This window comes from Melozone crissalis, unplaced genomic scaffold (genome assembly GCF_028551555.1).
Source record: "Melozone crissalis strain CALT ecotype California unplaced genomic scaffold, PUWL_Pcris_2 ptg000027l_1, whole genome shotgun sequence".
NCBI classification, from domain to species: Eukaryota; Metazoa; Chordata; class Aves; order Passeriformes; family Passerellidae; genus Melozone; species Melozone crissalis.
In genome coordinates, this window is record NW_026535805.1 from 26,976,855 (window position 1) to 27,000,859 (window position 24,005).

At 36.1% G+C, this 24,005-nt stretch overlaps 1 protein-coding gene across 2 annotated transcripts in view; it reads right to left on the bottom strand.

The window, feature by feature from the left end:
* Positions 1–24,005, bottom strand: part of LYST (lysosomal trafficking regulator) — a 76,703-nt gene that overhangs the window by 26,810 nt on the left and 25,888 nt on the right. For both annotated transcript variants that reach the window (XM_054280591.1, XM_054280590.1), the window contains exons 9-26: positions 22,718–22,944; positions 21,913–21,979; positions 21,009–21,118; positions 19,543–19,966; positions 18,352–18,496; positions 17,410–17,583; positions 15,765–15,925; positions 14,205–14,395; positions 12,393–12,638; positions 10,652–10,825; positions 10,242–10,391; positions 9,487–9,624; positions 7,585–7,783; positions 6,253–6,384; positions 3,523–4,162; positions 2,901–3,078; positions 1,855–2,024; positions 256–486 (exon numbers count right to left, since the gene is read on the bottom strand). In XM_054280591.1, coding sequence (XP_054136566.1) covers positions 256–486; positions 1,855–2,024; positions 2,901–3,078; positions 3,523–4,162; positions 6,253–6,384; positions 7,585–7,783; positions 9,487–9,624; positions 10,242–10,391; positions 10,652–10,825; positions 12,393–12,638; positions 14,205–14,395; positions 15,765–15,925; positions 17,410–17,583; positions 18,352–18,496; positions 19,543–19,966; positions 21,009–21,118; positions 21,913–21,979; positions 22,718–22,944 — 3,757 coding nt within the window. The remainder of the gene's footprint in view (positions 1–255; positions 487–1,854; positions 2,025–2,900; positions 3,079–3,522; positions 4,163–6,252; positions 6,385–7,584; positions 7,784–9,486; positions 9,625–10,241; positions 10,392–10,651; positions 10,826–12,392; positions 12,639–14,204; positions 14,396–15,764; positions 15,926–17,409; positions 17,584–18,351; positions 18,497–19,542; positions 19,967–21,008; positions 21,119–21,912; positions 21,980–22,717; positions 22,945–24,005) is intronic.

The window sequence follows — 24,005 nt, forward strand, 5'->3', positions numbered from 1 at the left end:
TGCAGACAGTGTGGCAATCTCACATTTTAAAATGTCATTTCACTTGAATGTTTAAGGTATGGAAAGAACATTTTATATTCCACTATTTGAACTGACTAAACATTAACTTACAGGTATAAAGTTGAAAACCTCAAACCCAGTATTTTGTACATGCTCTCTAACAATTTCAAAAAGTAGAAAAAATGAATACATTAATTTCTTGCTAGCCTTAAGGCTGTGCCTAGAACATTTGATAGCAACAGAAACAATACTCACTTTGTTTCCAGTCCATTGAGAGCAGCCAGTGTATTACACAACACATAGAGCAAACCATTATCAAGCAGCAGGTCTGCAACTTTTGAGCAGGAATTTATGATTTGCAGGAGGAGACAGAAGCAGTTATGCAGCAGAACGTTATCATAGAGGGAATTCTCTATTAGACCCAGAACAGGAATGACACACCATTTTCGAAAGAGTCCAACATTCTTGACATCTTCCAGATCAAATCTGTTAACAGAAATATAGTAAATGGCATCCCAAAGAACACTCTGATAACAAAAACAGTACAGACAACTGGAATACCATTTATGTATCACATACTTGTATTTTGGCAAAGATGTCCATGGTAATTTCCTACATTTCATTGTAGTAACAATAGCTATCTACTAAAAAACCCAATAAGAGAAAATTAAACTTTTCATTTCAGCCACAAAGAAATGACGTGCCTAAAAAGTAAATCTGATGCTTTAGCTAACTACCAACTGTCTACAATACAGACTTCATGAAAATGGAGGAGTTTTTAATCAGTGTAGAAAAATGGTGCGTTACCCTTCCAATGTCGCTATTATAACTACTGTAGACACCATCAAGAGAACAGATACAGCTTGTCATCACTGTAACAATAACAAACTGACTGGCAGCAGGTTTGATATCCCATATCCATTACTGCTGAGGTTTAACTAAGTTTGGCACCTGGATTATAGTGATTGCAGAATTCAAAGCAGTGCTTCAGACCTTGTTTTATTTATGCACTAAGAAACTACATTACTTTCATAAGGTTATCAGCCCTATAATATGACTATTATATAAAATCCTAAAAACCTGAGACATTAGACATTAGAAATATCTTTCCAGCCCCATAATAAATCCTGAAGAAGTAACAGTTCTCTGCCTTGGGACAAATTAAGCAGCCATGACTAGATATTGCAGTTAAACAAAAATAGTTTTTGAGTGGTGAAGATCAGGTCAAGAGGCAAAAGTAATTTGGCTACAAATCCTGCAGAGGCAGCAATTGATAAGGAACTTTTTGCAAGATTTTTCCAATGAATATATTTACTCAGGTGATTTCTGTACAAGCATTAAGTAGTCATATTAATTCTAAAAAATATCATTTACTTATACAGCTGTCTGCTTAAAGGTAATCTCCTTTTCTGTCAATATAAGCTGGCTCTTCAGTTCATGAAAATGGTATATCTCTGGGATTTTTCCCTAAAAGAGACAGCCATTTAAATTTGGAGCCAAGATAAGGAAGCAGCTGTGGCATCAAGATTTTTCCTTAATTCCTACCAAAATCCAAGAGAAGTCTAGTGACAGAGAGAGTTAAACTGATTACACAACATTTGAGTTCAAGGCCTCTGAGGCACTCAGAGTCAGAGTGTTTACAGGATCCCTGCTGAGAGCCTCCCTCAGATGAAGCTGCTTACAAACAGCTTAAGGGCCACACAATAGCCCTAAGGATTTTAATACATTTCAATGTTAAACAAGCAAAACCTACCAAAATAGTCTTCAATAGCTTTTTTATGGTTGTTGACCAGCAAAGTGCACTGCTTGTAACTCACATATTGTTACAGGACATAAAAGCACAGCATTACTTACTCTTCATCCAAGCCAACAGAGCGGCCAAAAAGCATTTCCAAAAAGCATTCTACAACTTCCTGAGTCCCCTGATGAAGATACAGCTGGTTGGCTAGCAAAGAAAAGCCACGGTTCTTTAAGAACTTTTCCTTCTGCTCCCTCCTTGCTCTGTTGAAATATGCATCCAACAACTAAAAATAAATGCATAATTATAGTGTAAGAATGAAACATTTAATATAACTGCCCTGAAAGTGAAATTATTGTCTGTAATTTAAATTTTTTAAATTCAAGATTGCAAACATCAATTATACCATCAATTATATATTTGATGATATATTTTTAATCTGAACACACTCACATTTTTCATTAAGTTTGGGGCAGATGAAATCAAACAACAGTTAGCAAATGCATACATAAATACTCAAACTTTTTATATTTGTTCAATCTTACAGTTCAGTGTGCGTGCAAATGCATGCATGACATTCATTCTCAATAAAGCCATACTGTCTTTTTCTTTCTCAAATTAAAATAGAAATCTACTCAAAGTTTTTTATAAATCTACTCAAAGTTTTTTATCTACATAATATAATCATACAGAAACACTATCCTTAATACTACAAAAATCTGTGAAAACATTTTGAAGCCTCAAGTCCCTCTTCAGTCCACAAATGTGTGGATGACTCCTCAGAATAACTCAAAGTCAACTCCTGTACAAGTCAAACCAAGGTGCAAGCACTTTTACACATTGCATCATGTTTTGTGTCACTGACTTTCTGCATTGTTGCTTCCATTTACAATGGTAATGCTATCAATAAGCTCTTAAGGCCTTTGGCTTACATTAGGGACTATATTTATCTATTCAAAGAGTCTGTGGTTTTGTTGCTTTGTAATTTGCTTGGTTTTGTTTTTATTTTTTTTTTAATCCATAGATTGAAAACTTATCTTAAAACTCAAATGTAGAAAACTGAAGAAAGGTCAACAAAAATATTAAAACTCCACCACATTACCAACATGTTAACCATACTGGTTGACATCTTTTTAGGAGAAAACACTTGATATAGGCCTACTTTAATGACTCCTTGTTGTATGAGAGGAGATGGGTGGTTCACCAGAACTATAAGATAATCAGGTTGGATAAGTTTGTCCATCACATCTTCTAGCATGATATCGGGTAGGATTAGGAGAACTCCACGCAAGAGATCGTATAACCCACAACAGATAAGCACAAGATAGTCTTCTGCACAGCTGAAAACAGAGGAATATGTTTCACCACAGCAGGAAAGGTTAAAAAATGCAAAATTAAAATTCTTGAGGGACAGAAAGAGGGTTCAGGTTAGAAATTTGGAAGACATCATTTGTCCAATACTCCTAGCCACCAATCTTCATTAACACTTATTTTTAGATGGCAGATAGTAAAAAGGATAATCAGACCAGAACTACTTTCTTTTGTGAGCAGTTCTCACTTCTACTGTACATAGCAAAAATCCTGATTTTAAAAATTTGTTATGTAAATACAGCAAAAACTGAAACAACAGAACATTCTATACACTAAAAGCTTAATAAATTTGTGTATAACAGTCATTGAAAACATGCCATTAGTTTTCAGACTTTGAATTTTTATGGAATACTAATCAAGAGCAAGAACTGTGAAATTAAAGCTCATGTTAACTTATTATTTTCTATGCTTACCTGTCATCAGGGCTTTCAGATGGCTTTGGGGTATTCTCATTAGGTGAAGAAAAAGCGAGACTGTCCCAGTCTTCAGGAAGAACATTCTTGTCAGCAAAGCTTGGCCAGCGAGCAATGGCTGATGATGCTCCAAGAACAGAGAATGCCAGCCCCAACCCTGCAAAGTGACCCTGTCCCTTCTGAAATGAAGGCAGGCCTTTCAGATTGTCCGGACGCCGCAGCGATGCCTCAGCTGCACCACCAGCAGCAGCTTCGCTACATTTCAGGTCTGTATCAGCTTCTTTACTCCCCAATGCACTTTCAGATAACTCTGCTTCTTTTGCAATATCTTCAAATGTTTCGGCAGATGTTAGCTCTGAGTCACAAACTGTTTTTGCAGACTCACAGCTGCTAAGGAAGAGTTCTTCCTGTACTCTCTTCATAGTTTCAGAACTTTCTACAAAACCAATTCTACCCTGAAGATCAATGTAGTCACGCTCACCAAGGATCTGCAGGTCATCAACACTGCTTCCCATTCTTTCCGTCAGTCTTTTTCGATGAACTTGGGGTGAGGAAGTAGGTGATGCTGGTAAGCTTTTAGAAAGCCTTCTAGGTGCCTGAGAGCTTATCTTCTGCTGTACACTAGCCTTGGAAGTGCTCCCTAGAGAAATAAGGACATCTTAAGCATTCCTTTCACACTAAAACCCAGCTTTTCTAATAATGATACACTCTTCACCTATTTAAAATTGTTGTGACCCAAGTTAATTTTATGTGCAAAACTGATTCAATGCCTAACATAACTCAGATTTGGTTAATCAAAGTAGAGATATTAAACTATTATGCAGCCATATATTTAGCAAGTCACAAATGTGAAAGAAATAAAATACAAAGTAATTTTTGCCAATATACAGGAGTTTTTAGATTTAAGTTACAATCCTTTCACCTAACCCTCAGCAGGAACTGTTACAGAATCACAGAGGGTGGAGGGCACATCTGGAGGTGTCTACACCAGAATTCTTGCTCAAAGCAGTGTCAAATAAAGCAGCTTGTTCTATCTGGAGCTTTGTGTAAGAGGTCAAATCTGCAGTGTTTCAGGGGACATCACATTTCTACTCAGCAACTCTTTTGCACCAAGGTTTTACACATACTTCAAATTTAGAACAAATAACTACATGTTTTAATTAACAGTGCTTGCTTTTAACTGCACATTTTGACATAAAACAGTCAAACTTTCAGAGCATATTACAAGTCTTTAACAAAATATAGTTTTGAGAGAGAAAGATGTCTGTATACAAGACTGGTAGAAGCAGTTACCTGTTAGACTAGGAAAATGAGATTTTTTCATTCACAAATATTTTGAAAACTGCATCAGTTACTATTAAGGCAATGACAATGCATTAGGAATGTATTTTTTATGATAAATCTATGAAATATATTAAAGAAATACATGAAGATACATACACACATACATGTACCCACAGAGCCAGACCAAGCTGTTCTTCAGCAACAAGGGAGATCTACACAGCTGCAGCAATCTTACAGTCAAGCTTTCACACACATCAGGGGGTAGTACAACAAAAAATTGCAAATCCACATGCAGGTAGCAGTTACCTAACACACATACAATTCTGCTATTTTATAGAATCATACAATGTTAAGGTGTTGGAATGCATTTTTAAAATCTTCTAGTCCCAGCACCTCCTGCGACTAGACCAGGTTGCTCAGAGCTTCATCCAACCTGGCCTTGAGCACTGCCAGGGTTGGGGCATCCACAGCCTCCCCAGTCAACTTGCTCCAGTGTCTTGCCACCTTCACAGTGAAAAATTCCTTCCTACCATCTAACCTAAACTTCTCCTCTTAATTTGTACCCATTACTCCTTGTCCTACCACTATTATAATCCCTGATTAAATATAAGAGTATATAAATTAAGCATTTATTTATATAAATTTAGAAATTCAAATTAAGAATCACAATCACACAAACATTTTCACAAAAAATTATGTTGAGTATTCCTCTGGTACACATGAACAGTCTCTGTTCAAAACCAATAATTTGGTAATACTGACATAAAAAAAGTACTAAAAGTACTTATTTAGAAGAATGAGTTTTCATATGTTTTCCACATGGGGAAAAGGACTGATTCCATACACAGTTTAGTCCGGTGATATGTTCTTCATACCACTTTACCGAAAAGCTAAAAAAATTTGAATAAAGTTGTTTCAACTGAAGTAGTGCTTGAAGACTCAATTTCCTTTTCCTACACAAAACAGCAAAAAGATATCAATTGTAAAAGGTATTACATTGTGATACCCAGAATACAGCCAGTCACACGTGATCTGAAATATATGGGTGGATGTTAGGGATTATGCACAAAGAAAGAAAAGTATCAGCTTAGTGCTCTCTGCCCAGATAAGATAGCTGCCTAAGGCTGACTGCTTCAGCTGCTGCCTGGTCAGGGCACTCTCTTACACCTCTAGAAGGTCTGTTTAACAAATGAAATGCTTCTGCTTATCTGGTGCATTTCACTGCCTGAGCCATCATCCTGGCAATTTGTTTCAACTTAAGAATGAAGAGCAATTTAGGTAGCATGTTCTGTTCCATCCTTCTTACTCTGCTGTTCAGGGATCAAGCTCCAAGGGACAGGGGGAGCTTTTTAAGAAATATCTGTGGGAAAGTAACACTTTTGGGCATTCTAGTCATTTACCAAAGGATTGTGTCTTAACATTCTTGTTTTTCCAGAACTGTTTTACCTTCCAGCGGTAAAGCTGTAAATCCAGTTGGAGATGTAATCACAAATGCAGAATTGTCTACTGATTTCCCACCACTGCTGGAATTTCTCAGGTACCTAAGTGATTCAACTTTCTCCTGGAAAATTTTGCCATCTAGAAAGAAAAGGGGAAAAGTTACATAAAAGCTTTTAATGTTTTCATTGCTGATAAATTAGACCCACAGCAGTGAGTGGCGGTTACATTTGGAGCTGATCACTGGAGGCTAATGAGAAGTTCTCAAGTCCAAAAAACTGAAAAAAACACTTTTTGGTTTAGAGATTACTTCAAAATTTACTTTAGAACAATAAAAATATTATGATATACTAAAACAACTACATTTAAAGGCAGTCCTTGCAGTCATACAAGTAGTGACAACTGACTTTTTGTCATGTCAAAAACACGTGGCTGTTCTCAAACAGCCTAAAAAGGCTTCAGGTATCAAAACATGCATTCTCCCCTTACTCAGAATTCTACAATAGCTAATATTAGAGGACAGATACAGATAAACACAACTGCGCTGCCTTTGAAACTGATCACTAAAACTTGAGGTACACAGGTATTAGCAAAAGGAGAAAATATTTCAGACTTGGATGATGCTTTCCATGTTTACCAAAGTTATAGCTTAGGTTGTACAATGCTAATATTAAAGCACAAACTATACATTGTACCACATTTTTAAGAAGACAAAGAAATATTTTTTAAAGCTCACATCCATAATTTGGCCAACATGACCATCCAGTATAGATATATTAGAGCAGCTGTTATTCCAGGTCTGCTCCCCTCAAACCCCACAGGCACTGCGAGGAGTTTGTCTGCAACGAACTGATGGGGCTTGGCAATGATGCCTTGCAGTGCAAATCATCAATTGCAAAAAATGCTCCATGTGTCCTTTATTTTTCTTGGAATGTAGTTACAGGAAGCAAGAAAGTACAAGTGGAGAAAGGACCAAATACAGATTTTGGAAGAAGTTCCATTTACAAGTAAGCTGGATGCTTTTTTATAAATTTGCCCCCAGACAAATGTCCCCACAAGCAGTTAAACTTAAGCATACCATTTAGCAGCATCAAACTTTAAGAAAGTTAAAGGCATAACCACCAGAGAAATTATCTATGGCTACAGAGAGAAGAAAGCTCTCCAACTAAAGTTTAACTGTAACCTGTTTCAGAAAAGTAAAAGTAGTTACAGTATTAAGTTCCAGTAGTTCAATAATTTTTAATTACAGGGAATAATTTAAAATACAGGGAAGTTTTTTTTTTAATATTAGTTTATTCCCAGATTTTTATCTTATTGCTTATCTAACTGTGGCATATTTACCTATGTGCAGGGAAAAGTAGAAGTTGGTAGGGTTGTGACAAACATATGTATTAGTGGGAGGGTGAACTGCTAAGAGGAAATTGAAGACCAGTGTCAGCAATTCCAGGTCTGGGGGAGAACCAAGTACTTCTTCAATTATTTTCACAAATGACCTGCAAACCTCTTGAGGCAGGGATGCAAGGTGTCCCTCTTTATGCTCCTAGAAAGAAAGAGTAGTACAACTGTAAGCTACTTGCAATTTTAATTTTTTTTTTAAATTGTCATGCTATATTAGAACAGGCAAGAAAAGAAGCTCAGCTAATAAAGTTGTATTCTTTAATTATGAGAGAAGCTACTGTACGTCCTGGATGTTATCTCAGTCCATCATGAACCAAATATTACATATGTTATGCAAGTTGATTTTTAGGAAAATGAGCATACTATACTGCCCTGCCATGAAATACCGGAACTTTAGAACATGAATCATTATTGAAAGTATTGTTTATTGTCATTGGATTACATATTTGCAGAGAAATTAATGGTTGCCAATAGCAGTAATTCAAATATATTAATATGTTTCTGAGCAGGACCACACTGAGTCATCTGTATTTCCACTTCAGTAGCCATTTTTATGAACACACATATTTGAGATTAATTTATTATTATATTTATAATTTCAGCTTAATCAAGCATTTTATATAGTTCAACAACAGCTACCTGAAAAAAATTATTAAAATAATATGGATTTTAGAACAAAACTTGAAGAAACTTGTGGGAAACCCTGCCAAAAGGTGAGCATGGTGATTATCTTCTTTCTTTCCAACTTCTCTAAATTTACCTCCTTTTTTGATACACAAGCACGTTAACTGAGACTGCTATGAGAAAAGATTAAATGAAGCTAATTTAAGTAAGTCTTTCCAAAGAAAATGGCTTATATAGTTTCACCTTCATTCAATCAGTCCCCACAAAATTGCCAAACCATTGACCAATGTGAGTGGTTTTTTAATCAAGAAAAAACTTTTCCTTAATATGCAAAATTACAGGAGAAATATTACTAAACATTCTGTATCTAGGCATTTGCACGAATATACAATTTGAGAAGTTAACTAGCAAGTTCCAAAAGTAGGGAACACCACATAAAAATGAAGAAACTAAAAATTTACAGATACTAAAATGAAGAAAATATTTCTGTAAAAAAATCATTAAAAGAAATAAAAACCCAATAAAAAAATTTTATGTGCTGAAGTGAGAAACTCAGAGTAAAAAAGAATGTAAGGTAGAAAATAAGAGTACAGGAAAAGGTGATTACAATACTTATTTTCACAAATGGATACATGTACTATAAGCAGGAAACCATTTCAAAGTCATGTTCTTAATAAGTGTCTATCAAAGGACTGAAGCATTTCTCTGAAGTCCTTCCTGGCATAGCTATTTCCATGCCAGGGAGGAAGCTACTACTGTACCAAAATTTTGAGATGAGTGCTCAGACTGAGCACAGCAGTCAGGCTGCCCCATTAGGTGTGAGGAGATACAGCACAGACAGCTTTACTACCTGCACAGTATCTGGCTTTCAGTAACAAAGACAAGAACCAGCAAGAGACATCTCAGGTACCTCTGTATAAAAGGGACAGTTCATTTCAGCTCCTGCTGGTGTAGGGCTGTGCAAGCAACCTAGAGCCTAGATACCCAAATCACACCAGTTGGCCCAAGCTCTTGTTCCTCCTGCCCAGCAGCAAATGGAGCACCCAGTAGGGAACTGAACCAGTTTACAGCAACAATACCTGTACAAGAAGGAAGTAGTCTGGAAGCACAGAGGACAGTCTACTCAACTTCTGCTATAGAATTTAGCCCCTTCTACCCCACCCTCCCCAAATAAAAACGAGTATTTGCCAAGCACAAAGTAGGATTTCAGAGTGGAAGTACCTGCAGAACCTGACAAGTTAACAGGAAGTGATGGACCACTTGAGCTTTCAATAGCTGTTTAATGTTAAACATCTGTTGGTGATGGTTAGCTCTGATAAGGATTTCTAGAGCTGCTAACAGGGTTTCCCAAACACCTTGCTGAAAAACAAAAAACAGGAACGAGCTTCAAAAATATATTTGTGAGTCTACATACTGAGGGAGAAAAAAACCAAAAACAAACACAAAGTCAAGTTAGTCTTACACCTAAGATGATGACTAAATGAGTGCAAATGGTCAGGTCAGAGCAAGTTAGAAACTAATCAGTAAAGTCACGCTTGTACAAAATTCAGCATGTTTTAATGATTAAGCTACAAAAAAAAATTACTTGTCTAAAATTAGTTCTGTACTTTCTTAGCTATATTAACCCTAAACAGTTATTTCCAACAGTTTAACTCCAAGAGAAAACAGGTCCTCCTTAGTTTTTCCACAAAAAATTTATCAATTCAAATAACAAATCATATGCATACAGCACATTCACAGAATTTAACACACTAAGGCTACCTCCATCATTAATCACAGGAGACTGATATTACTAACAGCTATTCAAAGAAAACAAGGAACATTAATTTTAGAAAATCATAGTAATTAACTAACTGCAACTACTCTTCATTTACTAACATGTAACTGGAGAGATTAATTTCAGATATGACAATACTTTATTCTTTTTAAAATACTGACTTTTAGATCTGAAGTATTTCCAAAATTAAAGTATTTACCTTTGCTTTAGACCATATCTTCCAGTCAAGCAGCAGCTTTTCTAGCAACTGGACATCTTGAATAACTGCAGTAGAATCTGAGTCAAGCTGGAATTGCCCATTTTCATTTACATAGAGAATCTCATCACTGCAGCATCCTTCAAGGAGAGTCTTAAAGAGGAGGGAATTTTTTTTTTTGAGTATCAAAACAAAGCATTACAATTGTTCTATCCCATTTATAAAAATTAAAATATTTAAAGAGACAACATACTCTTGATAGAGAAAACACATCTACCTGGTCAACACTAATCTTGCTTCAAATCACTGTTCTGCCTTTGTAAAAGCAGTGTCAAATGTATAATTAAAACCTCAGAGGGTTCTAGATTTGGCCTAATATTGAACAAAATATCAGGTTTAGAAGAAGACTTTACCTTCAGCATGCAAAATCCAACAATGCATTTTGGTTTGATCAACACCCGACGAATCATAGAATAACCATTACAGTTGTCCATCTCCTGTATTCTCTGTTGATTATATTTTGTTAAAGACAGTATAAGTTGTAGTGCTAAAGCTTGAGTGTCTTCACAGCTGCTAATCTCTACTACCTGAGGAAAAGGCAAATTTAATAAGACAGTTTAAGTGGGAAACATCTAGAAAAAAGCTTTGTTGCACTCCTAAGTAACTTAATTCATAAGCAACTACTTAGGGATTAAATCTTTTCTAAAGCATTTGAGATTATGTACATAACCTTCATTTTTTCTGTGTGTACATTGAGATATTATACTTGAAGTGATAATTTCTACTGTGCTAAATTATGATCTGCCAAGGAAATACAAGTCCCATTACAAGAATCCCTTTCACAGAAAAAAATCTGGTCTAAATAAATTTTAAGTAGAAGGTACTTGCCATACTACAAAGTCACAAGGTTGTGAAATACATGAGCCACTAATAAGAATCAACTGTTTGCCCTGAAAAAAGTATTTTTTGAAGTGCTTAAGCTATGAAAAAAGGTTCCTGAAATTCTGGACTAAGTATAGCTGTAAATGTCTAACATTGAAGTTTTATTTTATCCATAAAGAGACAAGTGATTTTATAGATGAAGACCATTAATCCTTTCCTCCACTTTGCTTTCTACAATTCTTGAATCCCAAAAGCAACTAGTATTTTTACCAAAAGTATACAAGAATGAAATCTCACATTAATGGGATTTCAGGTCCTGTAGGTTCTCTTGACATGTACCTGTTAATTCTGCTTCACTTACACATTTATACATCTGGATTATAAGACCTGTATTGTCTCACAGCTGATCTATTGTTTGCTTGCCTTACTGATGCAAACAGTCTTCAGCAGGATCTATAGCAGACACTCAGCACAAATTTACATAATCAAATAACATGGATTGGGATTTTCACCTCAGAGTTCACTATCAGTGCTGAAATTACAACAGCCAGTGTCTTTATAACCATAATCTAATGTGCATTTGTTACTACCCTCACAATATCTTTCAGAGCAATACCAGAGGTATATCAGCCAAGTCTTAGGCCTACAGTAGTATTTTCAATTAACTGCAGTACTTCAGAGACTGTTAGCACAAATATTGCCCTCTTCATGTACAGGTCACAGTTAAGCAGTAACTAAGTTAAGGCCTTACTATTTTTCAAATCGCCATTTTTCTTAGGATAAGCCTTTGAAGACAGATGAACAGTTATCCCCAAAAAGCTCTCACTATTCACTAAAAAAAAAATAAAGCCTTGCACACCATGTCGTTTCATATTTAGTCATACTTGCATTGTGAATATCCTGTGGTTAGAGATGCAATGAATTTCTCAAAATGAGAGAAAAAATATAATCAGTTCTAAAGCATCCCTAAAGATAATCTCTTTTGATATTTAAAAGACCCATTTCTAAATCAGAATGTAACTCCATCTTACATACTGGCAATATTATAAAAGCCATAATACAACATAATTATAATTACATTTCCAGTTTAAGACAACCTGCATGATGCAGTCTTATGCTGCAGGTATTTTCCACAATTTTTCTTCAACAGAAAAGCATCACATGCAGAATAGAGCAAGGCAGCTAGAATAATGCGATTTTCTACTCAAGATACAAGGAAAATTTTATATGGGAGAACACATACACAACACCCTACTCCTCCAGCCCCCTTACCCTAGCAAAGAGGAAAACAAATGCACCAGTGCCTCCAATTTCATGTAGTATGCTCTGAAGAGTTTTATATTCAACTGGCTGAAGTGCTTTTAGGTGATGAGAGTCCAACGCATTGCTCTGAACTTCTTTCAAACTGAAAGGTCTCTGAGAAGGTACAGTTTTCACTTGACCTTTTAGTCTAATGACAGGCTCATATATGGTGTACTGACCAGGGCAGCTTGTGGTATAAACAACAGCAAGACTCTCCTGAAAAGAAAGGAATTTAATTTTTTTCTAGAAATTTAACACAAACCGCCCCCCTCCCCCCCCCCCCCACCACCAAGGACACAAAAAGCCAAACACAAAAGTCACCTAGCAGCAAGTAGTAACAACTTTGGCTGTTCATTTCTACTTTACCATTAACGTGCACTGAGGGTGCATGTGGATGCATGCACACTAAAAAGCAGCAGGATTCCCAAATCTTAGCAAATGTATGTAACAGCTAAAGCACAGAAAATTAAGAAAACACTAAGAGATTTCACCAAGGATCCCCCTCTCATCACCTTAAGAATTACATAACTGTTTTGCATAAAAAACAAAGTTACTCACAAATTTAAAATAAAATGAGCATATCAAGGTATTGAGTAGAGAGTTTCCTTTTCTAAAATGTCAAGTCCAAAATAGTGGTGTTTTTTAAAATCTTCTCCAGTTTTTTGTTTTAATTCTATTCTTTAATCAGTTTTGTCATTAGAGAAACTCAACACAAGTTTCATTAATGTAGAGACTTAAACCAAAACTAAAGCTCCTATGGAAAGTAGCTAACTTTTTTCACAGAAATGTAAAATATCTTTTTTGGATGGTTATTTAAAATAGAGAAACAATTTCATTTAAGGAGCTTGCACTCTATGCAAAAATGCAAAGATCGATTTATCACTTGAGCACAGGGCTCTTCCCTCTGCCTAGCTGGTTCTCCTTAAGGCAAAATAAGCTTATAAGTTGCATGACTGATTTTTTAAGCTCTTATCCAATTCATTTCTTCTTAACCTACTCAAAGTTTAGTACCATTGTCTACAGGGATCACATCCAGGCAGAATGAGCCTTTGCCTACAGCTACAAAATGAAATCAGAAAAATCCCTCTAGTGGGAACAATTCATACAGCAAGAATTACTAGTGTATGAATTCCCAGAATATAGCAGGCTTCACTGATAAGCAAGTTTTATTTTATTGTTCTGCCAGCAATAAGTATATTTACACCTGCATCTGGCAGGGCTGTTTCAGGCAGGAAAGATGAGAAAAGCAGTATCTCTCAGCTGGAAAATGACTTTTCAGCCAAACGTGATGCAAACTTAATTCCTCCAAAACCTTCAAGGAATTTGGATTAATTCTTTTGCTTCCTTAAAGCCAGATAAATCCTCATTTCTCCTCTCAGTTTTAATCTTAAAAGGTTAATTTATCATTTCTTGGCTATTTTTACACTAATGGAGGGAAGAGCTGTGTATCCATCCTAAAGCTTTTGGAGGTACCTGTTTATCCACTATGATTTAATGTACATGAATTAATGATTTAATGGGTGTGCTTTAAATTATTTATAGATGCTGGAACATCTAGAAATTTTCAGAACCCAACCTAAAGCAAGATGAAATGGTCACCCTGTGTGGAGGTCAGCTCCCATTAAAATAAGTAGGAAGAGCCCCACAATGATCTTAATGAGAAGAGGATTTGATCATCTCTGTTTTGATCAAATTCAGCACTCTGGGAAACAGTAGGAAAAACACTCTCACTTTCTTAATCAGTTCTAAAAGATTAAGGAGCATTTTTAAGTAGAAACTTACAATTAGAGGACCAACATCCACTTCCTTTTTTGTCATGAAGAGCTCCTTAATTTGTTCACATTGCAGAATCTCTTTACTTATGTACTTTGAGTAGTCAGTCAATGATTTGCCGTATTTACAAGGCATTACAGATGTGAAGTCTGGGCCACATGTGTATAAGTAAAATGCTTCCTCTGGTCCAATATTTGCACCTAAAATTCAGAAAATACTCTGTTAATTCTTTACTATACAATAAAGCAAAATTCATACATTGGCTAATAGGATCAGAGACTTTACAAGGAATGTCACCAACTGGATTTTTAGGCTCTGATGATGAAACAATCAGTGCAGCCTAATGATTGCTATGAGCTACAGTAGATCAGTGACTTCTGACACATCATAGGCCAGATTAATTCAGTGGCAAAGGCAACTGAAACCAAGTCAGGAAAACTACCTGCATGAACTGAAGATCAACATCTCTGAATAATTTCACTTTTTAGAATTAAAAAGTCATCTATCCAAGCCTCCTCAAAGCTTTCAAAGCATAGCAAGATTACAGATAGCAACAAAATGCTGCACTGTCTTGGAGACTTGGGCAGTGACTGAGCAGGATGCAACAACAGCTCACTACAACTGACAGAAGGGGAAAAAAAGCCATTAGGAAGCAGGAGACCAAATGAACCTTCCTCCCCTTTCTGGGGAGCACATCTTGGGTCATCTGTGATCTGAGAACACAAACTCCAAAGAAGCATCCAGAAGGACTCAGGTCTGATGGGTGGGTGCATGATAACTGTACAGCAGCAAATCCAGGGCTCTCTGTATACACCAGTTATGCAGGTGGCAGGCAGGTGGCAACCAGACCATGTAGATTCTACAGGTTACATTTATGACAAGTTTCTCACCTATGGCCCACAAATGCACATCTGCACACACCGGACTTGCATGCATCCTGGGCAAACTGATCTCACTTGTGGAGCAGTCCTGGCTGGGCCACATCATCTGAAATGCCAGGTGACAAAGCAGCAGGGTTCCAGCCTTCAGCATTAAGCAAACACCCAGAAGTACTAGATAAGACCTCCCAAGGACGGAGGAGAATTACACATCTAAGAAATCTCTAAAGTATCACTACAAGTTTCAGAAATAAGCTGTTTCAGAGCATTCAGTGGTTCAGATTTTGTTAGCTTTTTAATATGCTTAATACAATTTAAAGCTAGCAAGTTAGCAGGAGGTAAGTGAAATCAATTTTCCAGGTAAGAGACTGAATGCTTGAAGAAAAAAAAATACAGCAAATGTCACTATCTTTCTATCCCCTACCCCAAGGTATTATTTAAAAAAATTAAGAAATTTGCCAATTATGCCACTAAGCAGAAAGCAAGACAATATGGCAGAAGGACACATTAGGGCGTCTCCAATACTGAACATTTGCCTACATTCTCCCTAATATATTATGCTGCTAAAGGGTGTACTGTTGTTTTTACTGTAAAAACTTGGCATGTTAAAAAAGACATTAAAATAAGCAATTGGTTTTGGAGGGGAAAGAGGAAATGAACACTTATTTAAGAAAAAAGCATACAAAAGTACCATTAAATAGAAGCAGATTTCCAAGATCCCATCTACCCGACAATCGGAGCAGATCTTCTTGGGATGATGTGCAATGGCCAATCATGCAAAATGTTTTGTTGCTGTCAGATGATAAGCTTGTTTTCCTTGGTAGTGCAAAATCTAAATTAATCTCACATTGCCTAAAAATACATATAAACAAACAAGTTGAAATATTAAGAACTGATCAAAATTGCTATCTAAGATATTCAGCTGAGGTTTAAAATTCATTTTAAACCTCAGCTGAATTCAGAAGGTGACAAGCCAGGCTGTCATCAACAATAAATTACTGAAATCCTCTTCAACTTCCAGGCACCTTAACATTCAGTAACATAAGATATATGCATTCCAATATTGCACAGAACAGATGAATACAGTCCCAGCTAAGGTTGCCATAAAATCAAGTTTTCCTACCTCTGAAATACCTTCCTTCTTTCCTCTGACCTCAAAGAGGAAATGGTATGTAACACTCTACACACTTCTAAAATACCACCATTTTTCAATCATTTCTACTATTCCTAACAAGTCAAAGTCCTTTGAGCATGCTAATGTGTTTTCCATGAGCATGCATGGTGTTTTCCATGAGCATGCATGGTGTTTTCCAGTCTTTCCTTTCCCAAAGGCTGGAAAACACCATGTTGAGGATTTGCTTGGACCAGGAAACATTGTCAGAACTGGTGAGCTGCACAGCCACAGGCAATAAGCCTGATGCTTTCAGAAAGCATCCAATTAACTTTACATGCCTTTACTTAAACAGACTGATTGGACTGTAAAGGTCATTCAAAACTTCCTGAAAGAGCCTAACTATTTGCAAACTAGCAACTAAATCTATATATAGAGAGGCCTCAACAGCTACTCATGGGGAGAACACTGTAGTATTTTTAACTTTCCCCTATATCTCCATATTTGTACTTCATTGAATACCAGCATGCAAAGACTTAACATAGCCTTCACAGATTGGACTTTAGGAAGAAAGGCTAAAGACTGTGATATTTAATAAATTCCAATTTCTCTAACCAGTGAATAATTCATGCAAGCACAGACTCACTCAAGTAGTATCAGGTACTCACTCACACTAGTATCAGTTACCTCATTTAGGAGCATGGACCTTGACTTAGCAGTGGAAGTAGTACTTGTCACCATCAGTTCTTGTCTGAAATACTTTTTTATCTTCTTCCCTATTCATTTTTCTCAGTGGAAAAAAGTGACTGCCTTTTCACCTACTCCTCTTAATTCCTACTTCCAACAGTATTGCCTGACTTACACCTCCTTAATTTGGATTCAACCAAATACATTATACCTACTGCTAACTTTATGCCATGGCTAATTTTGGATCTTACTCAAAATCTTGTAGTACTTGCCTCTTTCACTTATTTGTGATGAAGAAAAACTAATGTCTGCACTGGCCTATGGTATAAACTGAAAATTCTCAAAGCAATCCATGAATATTCTGGATATGTCTAATAATCCAAAGAATTCCTAACAGTGTAACATACTCCCTCTCCTACCCTACTAGAAGATTACTCAACCTTAACTGCAGCTTGCACCAAAATAATGCAGTGTTTTCTTAACAGAAAATATCTTTAAAAGAAGATAAATATCTAGGTACAAGTAATGTGTTCTTTACCTCTGACCAGAAACCCAGAGCAACAGCTTTCCATGGAAATTTTTCTTGCCTTCTGGCTTCTGCAGGTATTTTAATGCCAAATGCTGCCACCTGCCCACAAGGAAAACATTCCCTGGAGATTCAGCTTGTGCCAGCAGACCAGCTTTCATCTCGTCATTTGGATCCATGCACATACTATGTAAACAACAAAAAAGAAAAAAATGAGGGTGTGTGTTTCCGTGTTTTCATTTTAAGCCCAAATCTGCACATTTTGACGTCAGTTAATTTGAGATTGTGTCCCTTGACTTTGACAGGTAATTTTTTTGATCACAGTTCTATTTTTAGAGTACTCAACATAAGGTAGGGAAATCATCACAACACTTTTACCTTTATTATTTAACTTGTCTGCATAAATCTGCTTACATTTAAGATAAAAATATCTCTCTTTTAGAGAAAAGTTGAATTCAATTTACTGAAAAAATGCAGGCGCCTTGAACACGGAAATAAAGTGTTCTAAAATTGCAGTTTTAGACACATTTCAAGGATACTGAAGGATTATTTACAAGAACTAAATTAGTGCTGAAATGTGCTCAGAAGATTAAAACCACGACTGTCCCAAGTAAGTATTACACAGCAGCAATTTTCACAGCTGAGGTGTGAAAACCTACAGCTGCAAAAATCTTTTCCATCATCTCACATTTATTGTGTTATTTCACTAGAACTCAAATTGCTACTTTGTGGGCAGTTATTTATAAATGACTACATGAAACATGCAAGACCAGAGCTTAACAGTTGAAGCTGATAAACCTATAGATGTGTATCCAACACACCTACTTGATGTGTGCAAGATGTCTCTACTATGGAAATTAGTTCTCTACTCTCCATCAGTACTCTCTGCAAGCTGCTACTACAGGTAACAACACAATATGTCCACAGGACTGCTTCTGGACTAATAGACCATACCGAAAAATGAATGCTCCAGTGTTCAAGTCTGCCCAAACTTGTATCATCAGAGCTTTGGAACCCAGTGAAATGATGTGAATACAGCCATCTTCAACAAGCTTGTCTCCCAGGGTTACATATTCCATTCCTACAGACTTTGTTTCTTCTAGAAATATAAGCATGTTGCAATTACAACATAATACAACAACAATGCCTTTCACAGCATGTACCAAGTATGAAAAGAAACTGGCTTTTGTTTGGTTGAGGTTTGGTTTTTTCAAGTGGGTTGACTAATAAGCTTGATTCTCTTTAGAAACCTAGGTCTCAAACAAAAATAGAGGAACTTAACACTAACTCAGCACTTTGTTTCTGTTTGTAACATATAAATCCACCGAGCTGAATACACTGTAACAATGATGCTTTTGACATATCAGATTACATTCCTACGTTGAACTATCAGTGTGCACCAAGAAATCTTCAGATTTTTCTTCAGAAATCATCCTACCCTTCAAGCATGATCAGTATTCTTACTTTACCAAGCAAAAGCATAGACCTAACAAAAACAACTCGAGTGATTTTCAAGGTTCAGGGTTGGGTTTTCCCTGCTTCTATTTAAATACAAAAAGAAGGAAAAAAGAGTAAAGGTATTCCAAGTGTTGTGAATGGAACACATTTTAAATAAGGAATTTTCCCTTTATAAATTCTAATCCAAAAGATTCTGCTTAGAACAGTTTGAGAGCAGTTGAGTCCCTACAAAAGTATAAACAGAAAATTATTTTACATCTGTTGGTATTTACATGGTGCACATACAAGGAAAGTTAAGAGGAGTTATAGTGAGCCAGCCTGAGGCTTGATCATCAATAAATGAAATCAAATAAACTCGAGCAGCTGTTTTCTATAACTACAGCTGCAGCATTTATTATTTTCATGATAACATGAAGTAGCATAAATGTTACTGAACTCACAAATTCAATGAGAATAATACATTTCTAAGGAAGCAAACATTAATCTAATTCAAGAACTAGGGTTGGAAATGTTGTATCTCTAAGTATATAGTACAGTAGTCATTAAAAAAAAAATCAGAAATACTATCACTGCTGTTCAATACCGATCATAAAATTTCAAACTTTTGTATACAGTACGTAGATTGGAATATTTGTAACTAGAATCCTTCAGTGCTACCTAAATAAAAACGAATTACTATATCCTCACCTGTGCTGTCAAAACTGTTCTCTCTTACAGCTATGAGTCTGCTTCTCCTCTTGACTTTTCTCCCCTTTTCTGTTGTATTTTCTGCTTCATGAGCATACTCCAGACGAAACCACAGGGAAACACTGAAGCCATCAGACATGTGTGGCCAACAATTTTGCCCAACTAAAGGCAAGTGAATTGGGGCTACATGCCAAGAAGAAAGTAGCTGGTGACTCAAGTTTTCACCATCTGCCTCTTTTTTACTCTGTGACAATTTTGCTCTTTTCAGTAGTCCAGCACTTTTATTGTTGGAAGCGCCAGCGCATTTTTGTGAGGAATTGCTGCTCAAATTTGTGCCATTCAGCAAAGGAAAGGTAAGGTATTGTAATGGATTCATATAAATATTAGTGTCTACAATCTTCAATACACCCTTGAGTAGTACCTCCTAGAAGAAATAAAACAAATACATGAGAAGAAAAAATAAACTGTTTACACCATGTAGTCAAGTATCATCCAAGTAAATAGAAGCATATTCCTCATTTAAACCTGGACTCATGTTTTACCAAGAGAAGTGAGTTTGTATATCCAAACCTAAACACACTGGCAAAGCATCAGGTAGCAACTTCAACAGACTGTGGGCCAACAAAGCTTTGGGGATTTAGTCTGGGCAGATCAGACTTCAAGTTACCCTGCTTAGGAATCATCTGAAATACAGCAGGTTGTCATTGCACAATCTTATCTCACTCCTGTTATGTGCATAAAAAGATATCACCTTTTACCCTGTGTTTTAAGGCTGGTTAAGTAAGCATACACAGGCCATGACTTTGTTACTGCATAACCAGTAACAAAACTAGCCAAGCCCTTAAGCCAAAAAGTTTCTCTTGTTATTTGGCTGATGATTACACGCTACCATTGAAAATTTGACTAGTAACTCTTTTGTTTGGTTTGGTATTATTTCACACTGTGCAGTAATTTTTTTTTTCTTTTTTTCCACTTGTCTTTTTTTTACAGACTCTCACAGAAACCAACAGAGTTATTTCAGCAGTATACCCCACACAAGCAGTAGATTCCACCATCCCACCAACCAACTGAGGACACATTTGAAAGTAATTCCTGCTGCTAAAGCTTTCTCAAAATAGTGAGATGCCTAATAAATTTAAAGAAATTGCTTCTAATTTTACAGTATTTTTGTTCTGTCATCCATAACCACAATGTCAGTCTCCTTGAGAAGATCCTTGGTTTCTTGTGCTGAAGAGAGTTCCCAGGACCACCACACCATTCAAAACCTTTCTCTTCTCACTTCCTCTTTTCTTTTCCAGTTTTGAGGAGGAACTATTTCTACAACCAAATTTTATTGGCTCCAATCAGTTCAAACATTGCTGTGCATCTTCTTATTTCCCCAAATTATTGGGCACAAAAGGATTTTCTTTTTGCTTCATTTTTCTCATTAGACCTCTGAATTTTGCTTTGTGTTACTCCATACATACTGTACAAGGTGTCTTCTCCAAAAATATCCTCAGGAGAAGAGTCAGCTCTTCTGAACAAGTCTGTGAACTCATCAAGGAAACCAGCAGATCTACCAGCACCATCTGACATGCTAAAAATAAGGAGACAATAATATTCTTGAAATGGATTTTTTTAAGTTTTAAAGACTCATATTCTATACTATTATGAGGAAAGATTAATTTCTAATTGAAAGTGTTTTTCAAAACCATTTCAGATTGAGGAACCAATAAAAATTACAAGATGAATTCTAAAGAGGTCCAACAGTACTTCCTGACACTATAATTCAGAATTTTATTGAATCAATCAGTGCTATGCTAAATTTTGTCCCAAGTCTGCAAAACCGAGTGAAAGTCTGAGAACCAAGTGTCTGCCTGGCAAAGGCTCTGCCCACAAAGCCACCATGGATCCAAGTCCTGGGAGGGGTTTACATCACCTCCTGTTGTGAAGCATCCTCAATATATGAATTTACCTCAGGGCAAACATTTCATCTGCTTCCACATTCTTGGATTAGCTAGCTGCTTTCCAGTTAGAAATAAAACTCAAGGCATTATCAAGATCTGGGTTACAAAGAAATTGGAAATACAGGCTTACATTGTGATGGAATGAGAATTCATCACCGGCTATTTTTTCCCAGCAGTGTTTAACACTGTCACACTAGTGTTTATGGTTTCAATTGTCATTTTCACATCTGCCAGTATTTCTTTATTTCCACTAACTCAGAAATAACCCCATATTTACACTAAACTTTCTTGCAAGTTAAAAAAGCAGCTGCATAAATTCACATGCCAATGAATTTCCTTTTTCAATTTTGCATTTGCACTGTTTGACTGTGTATACATTGGATTTTAAAAACCAATATTTAAGTTACTTGGACCTTTAACTCACCATGAAAACTAGATTCTGTTTGTGTCAATATATTCAGAAATCCTCCCAAAAGGTGTTTAACAGCTCCCTGTACAAAAGAATAGGTAAAATGAATATCTGAAGAATATCCCCCAGTTCAAAGAACTAAGAAATAAATTATTCTAATAAATTCCTGCTTGCTATTGATTTTAATGATAATTAAGATTATTTGAAATAATGGACTATTTTTATATTTGCCAATGAACAATCTTTTGTGTTCTGTGCAGTTCAGTTGCAGAAGAGAGACTTTGAATGTCAAATCATTAACTTTTGCAGGAAGGATACCCATTTTAGTTGTTTAAAAAGGCAACTGAAAGAAACTCCAAAGGATCATGAGGGCATGACCATTTGCACAACTAACTTCTAATACAAAGTTATGAAGAAAAAAAGCATGGAATATTTTTCAGGTGCATGATTCATGGCTTCTAAAAGTACATATTCAATAAAAAGTTGAGAATGCTTACATATACATACATACAAGCAGATATCTGCCCTTTTTTCCTTAAGGCCCTGACAATCATAAAATCTATCTGTAGGGATTGAACAGTCTTGATAAAAGGAAGACACCTGAAAAACTCAAAAGCTTTGTAGGACAGATACCTTTTAATAAATTACTTAGCTCCTGATAACTTAAATGCAATGCAGTTGACAATATCAGTCATTTACACTGTTTCACATCTTATAAAATCCCATGAAAAGTGAGACTATTCAAGATCACTCTATTAGGTATGATAAAATTAAAAATACACAACCGCTAAACTGCCACCTCTATGAATAACATTTTTACCTGTTCTATAAGGACAGTGGCATTTCTCTCCTTCTGATTGATGATATTCAGGCAGCTTTGAAATACATGAGCAAGCACATCCAAACTTGCATTACCTGCTGAGAGCAAGTTTAATTCTAACATGCAAATTTCAGGATACATTAATTCTCCTTGATTGATGTTTTCAGCCAGGCCATTAAAGTAACCTGAAGCACCAGTACATCCTGGTTCTGCTTTTGTGTCTGCTCCTAAAAAGAAACCACATGTCTCTTACTGAAACTTACTCAGCTGAATACAGTTGGCATATTTAAGCAGAACTTCCACGGACATATCTCCAACCTTCTCACAGATACAAAACAAAAATAATCACTAGGTTATAAGCAATTTTCAGAGATTAGCATAGTTTTATATTCCACTTCAGATTTTTCTATTTTCCTGCCAACACAGAAGGGCAAGGATGCAGTTTCTCCCATTACATAGTCTTAAATTATCTGGCTTCATTTCCTGGGAATTGGACGCATACAGAAGTGGAAAAATATTCAGTTCATGAAACACAACAGCAAAATCATTGCAACAGAGCCCCAAGCTTCTACACAAACTTTGAGCTTGCCAAGAAAGGAGACAAATTTAAGTAATTTCATATTAAAAGGCTGGATGAAGAAATTTATTGTTTAACTCTGAAAATGAACATGACAGAATAGCTGCATGATAATCAAAGAAAAAATGCCAAACATGTAAGCCTCCCTGTTACATTTTGGAGAGACTTTAAAATAAATTATTTAAAATTATTTGGTACAGACACATGTTACATGCAAGTGTATCATGGAAGCTTTTCAGATTAACTTTTTAATTCAGAAATGCTTTTAAAATATTATAAATCTATTGATAAAGCCTAGTCACGCAGGTAAACAGCAGCAGTTTGATGCAGTTCTATTAAAGGCTGTAGCTGCTCATGCTGCATCTCATATCAGAACATAAGCACCCAGCTGTGCTCAACACAAAGGAAAAAAATTAAAGCAAATTCATGTTTAAAATTAATTACACAAACAGAATACAGCAAGATACGTGCAAATCAATTGTTTAGAATAATGAGATGCATTGTATAACAAGGGGGCTATCAAGTCAAATGAAGCATGTGATTGGGAAAAGCCAAATAGTGCTTGACAAACCTGATTGCCTTCTACAAGCCAGAAACCTGCTGGCTTGATATGCAATGAGCAGTAGATCTCTACCTGGATTTCTCCAAGGCTTTCCAAAGTTTCCCACAGGCTCCTTCCAGACAAACTGATGCATTAGGGTGGTGGAGACA